Below are 8,809 nucleotides of genomic sequence, written 5' to 3' on the forward strand. Positions count from 1 at the left end.
GGGCAGGGGGGAATGCAGCAGCACAGGGCCCATGGAACCAAGGGAGCATTGTGACACTGTGGGGCCCTGTGACACCAAGGGACCATTGTGACACTGTGGGGCCCTGTGAGACCAAGGGACCACTGGGACATTGCTGGGCCTCATGGAACCAACGGGACTGTACTGACACTGTGTGGCTCCATGGAATGTAGGGATCATTGTGACACTGAGAGGCCCCATCAAACCAGGGGTCCATTGTGACTCTGTGGGGCCTCATGGAGCCATGGAGACCATTATGACACTTTGGGGTGTCATGGACCCAAGGGGCCATTGTGACACTGCGGGACTCCATGGAACCAAAGGTTCATTGTGACATTGCAAGGCCTCATGGAACCATGCAAAGACAATTAAGACACTTTACAGCCTCATGGAAGCAAGGGGCCATTGAGACACTGAGAGGCACCATGGAATCACAGACACCATTGTTCCCCTGGGGATCCCCAGAGAACCAAGAGGACCATTGTGATATTGTGGGGCCTTGTGAAATCAAGAGGTCTTTGTGACACTGCAGGGCTGCATGGAACCAAAGGTCCATTGTGACACTGCAGGGCCTCATGTCATCAGTGGTCCATTGTGACACTGGGCAACCAAAGGAGACCATTGGGACACTGCAGGGCTGCATGGAACCAAAGCTCCAGGGGGACACAGAGTGGCCTCCTGTCATCAATGGTCCATTGTGACACTGTGGAGCCAAAGGAGACCATTGTGACACTGCAAACCCCCAGGGTCCAAAGGTCCATTGTGACATTGCAGGGCTCATGGAGCAGAGGAGTCACGCGACATTGTGGGGCCTGGGGAACCAGGGAGACCATTGTGACACTGCAAGGCCTCATGGAATCCTTGGGACCATTGTGACTCTGCGGGGCCTTATGACACCTGGGGGCCACTGTGACATTGTGGGACCCCATTGAACCTGGGGGCCAGTGTGACACTGCAGGTCTTCTTGTAATCAAGGGGCCACTGTGACACTGCTGGAACCCATGGAATCAAGTCACCATTATGACACCGCGGGGCCCCATGGATCCAAGGCACCATTGTGACACTCTGGAGCCCCATAAAACCAAGGGAACACAGAACAGCTCTGGTGGGTGTGGCCTCCCATGGACAGCCTGACTGGTCCAACTGACCCTGGCCGGTTGAAGGTCTCCTCTCATCTGCTGCTGAAACACTGGGGCTCTGTGCTTTCCTTCCCAATGGAAAAGAACTGTTCTTCTCAGCCAGGTGCCAATGGCCAGAATTGGGATTTCACTTCCAACATTCCCTATTGTGACAGACTGGAGGAGATTGTTGGCTCAAAACATTTTGTGTGTGGGGGAGAGGAAGGGGCAGGTCCAGCCTTGCCCTGCCCTGGAACCCCAGCCCTGCCCTGCTCTGGAACCCCAATCCCCCCAGAGCCTCTATCCCAGCCCAGCAGCGGCTGCCAGTCCCTGGCACAGCACAGGCAATGCTCCACAGCCACCTCTGCAGCCCCAGCCCAGCTCCTGAGGGACCAAATGAGCCCAAGCCCCACCTGCGGGAAGGGCCCAGCAAGACCAAGGGGTATTGAAGGCTGACCACAAGGCAAGCACAAATATTTACCATACTACTCTTGGAATTTCAATCTGAACAGTGTTGGAATCCAGGGCTTGGTAGCTGTGTGTGTGCTTCTCTGTATCTCTTGTTTCTTTCTCTCTTTCTGTGTCTTCTTCTCCTTCATCTAATTCCCTCTTCTTGCCAATTTTGAGTAACTTAAAATTGATCCAGATGCCAGACATCTTTCCTGCCCTGGGCAATCCAACCCAGGCCACAGTGACCTGGATAATCCCCGTCCTTGATGTCCTGGTCACACAGCCCGGGCCCCTTGTCCCCATGTCAGACTCTGGGGTGGATCCTGTGGAACATCCTTTGGTGGAGGCTGTGGCTCCAGGTGGGCCGGGGGGATCCTGGGGGACAGGGACCCCGCTGGGCATGGACAGCATTGGACTTGTTGGGAGAAACTGTGAGGGGGAGCTGGGGCAGAGTGACCAACCCAGTGACCTGACACAGCCCTGCTGGGATGTCACACAGCCCCTCTGGGATGTCACACAGCCCCTCTGGGATGTCACTGCCTGCTCTGTGAGCTCACAGCCCCTTCTCTAATGTCACACAGCTGGTCTCTGATGTCACAGCCTGCTCTGTGATATCATATAGGCAGTCTATGATGTCAGAGCTGCTCAATGACCTCACATCCCCATGCTGTGATGTCAGCCCACTCTGTGACCTCATGTTAACAGATGATCAATTGTCTCCACCAGGTGAGCTCCCACCTGGAGCTTGTTTTCCAAAACCCCAGGCCTATGGAAACCACACAAGGCCCATTGTGTGAGAAGGGGAACTGGAAGTTCAGCAGCCTCAGTGTCCTGCCAGCTCAGCCAGGCCCACTGGAACATTGGGGTCCACGACCACCAGGGACCACCAGAGAGACCCCCAGGACAGAAGAACGCATGGGTAAAGGGGAGAGGAAATATGCTAATGATTTTGGGGAAATGATTATCACATGTATGTTTAGTCCAGGACAATCAATGAATGTGTGAGCAAAATACAGAAAATAAACAGAAACTTTCCTGTACTCAGCATGCACAGCTTTGAGAGGAGCTCCCCCGCTGTGCATCCAGCTGAATAAAGAATGCTGCTTCTTAATGCTACACTGGTGTTAAGGAGTCTTCTGTTTCACTGAATTTTTGGTATCACTCCCACTGCCAAGGAAAGCTCTGTCTGCTGCTGTTCACAGACAGAGAAGGGCTGGGGGCAGATGTGGGGCTCAGAGGCTGCCTGGGGCACAGTGACCATGAAATAATCAAGAGTTCAATGTTCTGTGAAAAAAGGAAGGGCAGCAACAAAACTTCTACACTGGAATTAGGAAGGGCAGACTTTGGCCTGTTTAGGATGCTGATTTGGGGAGTACTGAATCAGGTACTGATTTTTAAAGGAGAAAGAGCCCTTAAAATCCAAGGGGTCCAGGAAGGATGGACACATTTCAAGAAAGTAATCTTACGGGGAAGGAGCAGCCTGTCCCAGTGTGGCAAAAGATGAGCTGGTGAGGAAAATGACTGGCCTGGCTGCCCATGGAGCTTTTGTGGGAACTTAAGGGAAAAAAGAGGATGCATCATTTTGAAAAGAGAAACAGGCGACTCAGAAGGTGTTTAAGGATGTTGTTCGATTATGCAGAAAGAAGAGGAAAGAGGTGAAAGCCCAATTAGAGCTTAATCTGGCCACTTGTGTGAAAAATAATAGGAAATGTTTCTATAAATAAATTAGTAGCAAAACACTGGATAAAGAGAACCTCTACTCTTTATTGGATGCAGTGGAGAATTGAGTAACTAAAGAAACATCTGAACTGTTTAACATCTTGTCTGGCTCAATTTTCAGTATTAGGACACGTTGCCCTCAGGACGAGTGTTCTCCTGAGCTGGTAGACGGGCACAGGGAGCAGAACAGCCCCCTGGAATCCAGGAGGAAGCAGCTGCTGACCTGCTGAGCCACTCAGGTGCTCACAGGTGTACGGGATCTGATGGGATCCATCCTAGGGGGATGAGGGAGCTGTGGATGAGCTCCCCAAGCTGGTCTCCATCATTTACCATCAGTGCTGGCTCAGCAGGGAGGGCCCAGAGCACTGGAGGTGCCAGGGTGAGCCCATCCCCAGGAAGGGCTGGAAGGAGGAGCTGGGGAACTCCAGGCCTGTCAGCCTGACCTGGGTGCCCAGCAAGGTTATGGAACAGATCACCTTGAGTGCCATCACAGGGCACCCACAGGATGGCCCAGGGATCAGAGCCAGCCAGCTCAGTGGATTTAGGGGTGGCAGGTCCTGCCTGACCAACCTGGTCTCCTTTTATGCCCAGGTGACCCACCTGTGGATGCGGGAAAGGCTGTGGATGTTGTGTGCCTGGACTCCAGCAGAGCCTTTGGCTCTGTCTCTGACAGCATTCCCTGGAAAAGCTGCAGCCCATGGCTTGGGCAGGTTCCCTCCTGGCTGGGAGATTTAAGAGCTGGCTGGAATCTGGGCCCAGAGAGTGGTGGGGATGGTGCTGCACCCAGCTGGTGTCCAGGCGCTGGTGCTGTCCCCAGGGATCTGTGCTGGGCCCAGTCCTTATCTTCACTGATGGTCTGGGTGAGGGGATCGAGTCCAGCATTCACAAATTGCAGATGGCACCAAGCTGGGTGTGAGTGTGGATCTGCTGGAGGGTAGGAGTAGGAGGGCTCTGCACAGAGCCCTGGACAGGCTGGATCCAGGGCCCAAATCCAACACGGTGAGGTTTAACAAGTCCCAGTGCCGGCTCCTGCACTTTGGCCACAACAACCCCTGCAGCTCTACAGGCTGGGGACAGAGGGGCTGCACAGCAGCCAGGCAGAAAGGGACCTGCAGGGACTGATGGACAGCAGGCTGGACATGAGGCAGCAGCGTGCCCAGGTGGCCAAGAAGGCCAATGGCTCCTGGCCTGGATCAGGAATGGTGTGGCAAGCAGGAGCAGAGCTGCTGTGCCAGCACTGATCTGCCCCAGCTCTGCACACAGACATTGCTGCTGCAGCTCCAGAGAAGGGAACACAAGGGGATCTCTGGAAAAAACTTTCCTGGGAGATCCTTTAGTTTCTTTAAAGCCACACGGAGTGCAGCCCCTCACCGACACAATCTGTGGCCACAGGGAAGATGGAGAGAAACAAAATGATAAAAGGCAAAACCAATGGCATTTCTTTGTGGACAATATTAAAAACTGAAACATGCGGGAAAAAAGAACAAACCCACAACCAAACCCAAAAGAATTATCAAAGGTGATTTATATTCCATGGCCTGTCCCTGCTGCAGCCCCGGCACTGCCACCCCCAGGGCTGTGCCCGGCCCCGAGAGCACTCAGGCCCTGCAGTAACACCAGGGCCACCAGGGCAGCGGGGCAGGGCCACGGCAGCAGCACTGGCAACACCAAGTGCTGCTGCTGCTGCTGCTGAGCACAGCTGCTGGGCCAGCACTGATCTGCCCCAGCTCTGCACACAGACATTGCTGCTGCAGCTCCAGAGAAGGCAACAAAAGGGCATCTCTGCAGAAAACTCTGCTGGGAGATCCTTTAGCTCATTTAATGCCACCGAGAGCACAGCCCCTCATTGACACAGTCTGTGGCCACAGGGTAGGTGGAGGGAAACAAAATGAGAAATGGCACAATAAATGACATTTATTTGTGGACAAGATTAAAAACCTAAAATAAAAAGAGAAAGAACCTCCAAAATGAAACCAACATGTACTATCAAAGATGACTTTTATTACAAGTGATTTGCAGAAATTGGCCAGCAGTTTAATGTTTCTGAAAGCATCCAGTCATCAGTCTCCGCACTGCAGCCTTGAGCTCCTGGTTCCTCAGGCTGTAGATGAGGGGGTTCAGAGTTGGAGGCACCATCGAGTACAGAACTGAAAGGGCCAGATCCAGGAATGGGGAGGACATGGAGAAGGGCTTCAGGTGAGAAATTGTGCCTGTGCTGATGAACAGGGTGACCACAGCCAGGTGAGGGAGGCAGGTGGAAAAGGCTTTGTGCCGTCCCTGCTCAGAGGGGATCCTCAGCACAGCCCTGAAGATCTGCACATAGGAGAAAACAATGAACACAAAACAGCCAAATACCAAACAGCCACTAACAGCAAGAAGCCCAAGTTCCCTGAGATAGGATTTGGAGCAGGAGAGCTTGAGGATTTGTGGGATTTCACAGAAGAACTGGCCCAGGGCATTGCCATGGCACAGGGGCAGGGAAAATGTATTGGCTGTGTGCAGCAGAGCATAGAGAAAGGCACTGGCCCAGGCAGCTGCTGCCATGTGGGCACAAGCTCTGCTGCCCAGGAGGGTCCCGTAGTGCAGGGGTTTGCAGATGGACACGTAGTGGTCATAGCACATGAGGGTCAGGAGGAAATATTCTGCTCCAAGGAAAAACATAAAGAAAAAGAGCTGTGCAGCACATCCTGAGTAGGAGATGGTGCTGGTGTCCCAGAGGGAATTGTGCATGGCTTTGGGGACAGTGGTGCAGATGGAGCCCAGGTCAGCGAGGGCCAGGTTGAGCAGGAAGAAGAACATGGGCGTGTGCAGGTGGTGGCCGCAGGCTACGGCGCTGATGATGAGGCCGTTGCCCAGGAGGGCAGCCAGGGAGATGCCCAGCAAGAGGCAGAAGTGCAGGAGCTGCAGCTGCCGCGTGTCTGCCAATGCCAGCAGCAGGAAGTGCCTGATGGAGCTGCTGTTGGACATTTTTGGTGCCTTGGCATGGGGATCTGTAAGAAAAGTAATCATGGAATAGTTGGGTTTGGAGAGGACTTGAAATATCCCAGCAGAGCCTGGGGGCACTTTCCCCCCACTGCCTGCCCAGGGCTCTGCTGCCTGGAGCTGTCCCTGCCAGCAGCTGCTTCCCTGTGCCCAGGGCTGGGCCCTGCCAGTGCTGCCAGAGCCCAGCCCAGCCCTGGGGGCTCAGCTCTGCCCTGCAGAGCCCTCCCAGCTCAGGCACTGCCCAGGGGCAGCTCTGGCTCTGCAGGCTCTGATGGCAACGTCAGAGCAACCCTGAGGAGGCTGGAAAAGGGACACTGATGCTGCGTGTGAGGGGCCCTGTGCTGATTTCTGTCACTGCCTGGTTTGCTCAGATCAGAGAGAAAATTAATTTTTCTCAACCTGAACTGAAAGATAAATATATATGGGCAATTTCCCATCCAGGCAACTCAGAGCAGTAGATTAAAACAACAGGATTTTCCCTTTTATGAAGCCCCTGCCTTGCTGTGCTCCCTGTATAATCTCCTAGTATATGTTCTGCAGTTAAATGCCATGCTGGGAGCAGTCCTGAACAATGCAGCATCCTCCCCACACAAGGACAACACTCCCAAGCCTCACCAGCTGTCTCCTCCCAGCCAGATCTTGTCCCCCAGTGCTGGGAGCAGCTGCCAGGGCTGGCTGAGAGCTGTCCCTGGCAGGCAGCAGAGTCCCTGCCCCAGCACAGCGCCCTGGGCTGCAGGACCCTGCTCTGCAGGACAGCCCTGGGCACCCCTGGCTGCTCTGCACAAGAGACAAGCAGAGAATGCACTCACAGGCTCTGCAGGCATTGGCATGTTCCAGCTGCAGGAGATGGCTCCAGGAGCTGCAGCTGCATTGTCCTGCAGCCAGAGGTTCCTGTGCCAAGGGCTGGCAGTGATTGTGCCCCAGGCACTTCTCAGCCCCTTCCCAGCCCTGACTGATTGAAGCTCTCTGTGCCTCTGTGCTGTGCCCGCGCTGGCTGCAGGCAGTGCCCCAGCCCTGCTGAGCTGGCAGAAGAGCTGCTCATCAAGAGAAATGTGCTTTTGAAGCTCTTCTTGGTGACCAGGAGCTGCCTCTGTGCCAGGAGCCCAGCCCAGCTCAGCAGCACAGACACAGCACAAGGACTTTAATGAGCCTCTGGGGCTTTGTGCTCAGGACCTGAACATCAGTCCCTGAGAGGGAGCTGAAGAAACCTCTGCAGAACTCCAAGGCAGAATCCAACTCCAAACTTTCTTGGACTTTTAATGGGTCCCAGAGAGGGACACGACTGAGCAAGTGTCCCCAGGCCCCAGGCAGAGCAGAGAACTGCAGGCAGTGATGACAGGTGGGGACAAAGAGAAGCCAAGTCTTGGTGCCCTGGGCCACAGCAGGGTCTGTGCCAGCAAGGGCTGGGAGGAGACACCTTGTGCTGAGGCCCTGGGGCCTCCTGGCCCAGCCCCAGCCAGGCTGGGCACTGTCAGCCCCTTGTGCTGCCCTCAGCATCCCCCCCTAGCCCACATCCCAGTGGCCTCAAGGATCTGCTGGAAGGAGTCCCTGGGGAGCCTTGCTCAGCAATGGCCCTGGGGGCTCCTTCATGCTCCCTGCAGGGGCTGCAGGTTTTTCAAAGCACTTTGGGTTTGGCTCTTGCCTTGGAGTCTCTGAGAGGTTTGTGCAATCCTGGCCTCCAATTATCTGCTGTAATTATTCCCTGGAGAGGCTTTGTCAGTAACAACACTCAGTGGGGCTCATTAATACTTCAGGGTACTTCAGTTATTTGAAGGTACTTGGTGTTTCCCTTTTGATACAGACTCTATGAGAAAGATTGTGCCGTCACAGCCTCCAATTATCTACTTTAATTAGTCCCTGGAGAGCCTTTATCAGTAATGACACTCATGGGCTCATTAATGCTTCAAGGTACTTCAGTTATTTTAAGGTATTTGGTGTTGCCCTTTTGATACAGACTCTGTGAGAGGTTTGTGCAATCATGGCCCCAATTATCTGCTTTAATGAGTCCCTTGAGGGCTTTGTACTGACACTCAGTGGGGCTCAGTAATGCTTTGAGATACTCAAGGTTTTTAAGGTACTTTGGATGTTCCTTTCCAGTCTGAATCTCTGAGAGGTGTTTTTTCCAATTCTGGCCTCCAATTCTCCCCCCCCCCCCCCAAGGAGTCCATGAGGAGCCTGTGTTGGGGATGGACCTCAGAGGGACCCATTCATGCTTTGAGATACTCTGAGTTTTTCCTCTGACTTTGGCTCCTGGAAAGGTTTGTGCACTCTCAGGCCCTGAGGTTCCAGGGCCCAACTCCAAATGCACCACGGGGCTCATTAGGGTCAAGCAAGTCCTGACACACCATGGCTCTGCCTTGATGTCCCTTGGCTCTGGAGCGTTTATTAGGCAGATTTCCTTTTACAGTTGCGAAGAAATATTTCAATGAGCTTCTAAGAAATAAGTAATCCTATTTTCAAGAGTGTATTTTATTACTGTTCTCTTTAGAGAAGAGCTGATTGCAGCTTTCTGTGATTTATAT

At 53.7% G+C, this 8,809-nt stretch overlaps 1 protein-coding gene across 1 annotated transcript; it reads right to left on the reverse strand.

The window, feature by feature from the left end:
• Positions 1-4,903: 4,903 nt before the first annotated feature.
• Positions 4,904-6,272, reverse strand: LOC129131457 (olfactory receptor 14A16-like). The gene is made up of 2 exons (XM_077182677.1): positions 5,354-6,272; positions 4,904-5,022 (listed from the first exon to the last, which is right to left on the reverse strand). The coding sequence occupies exons 1-2, from the start codon at positions 6,270-6,272 to the stop codon at positions 4,904-4,906; spliced, it is 1,038 nt and encodes a 345-aa protein (XP_077038792.1).
• Positions 6,273-8,809: the final 2,537 nt, after the last annotated feature.

This window comes from Agelaius phoeniceus, chromosome 8, assembly GCF_051311805.1.
Source record: "Agelaius phoeniceus isolate bAgePho1 chromosome 8, bAgePho1.hap1, whole genome shotgun sequence".
In the NCBI taxonomy this organism is placed as follows: domain Eukaryota; kingdom Metazoa; phylum Chordata; class Aves; order Passeriformes; family Icteridae; genus Agelaius; species Agelaius phoeniceus.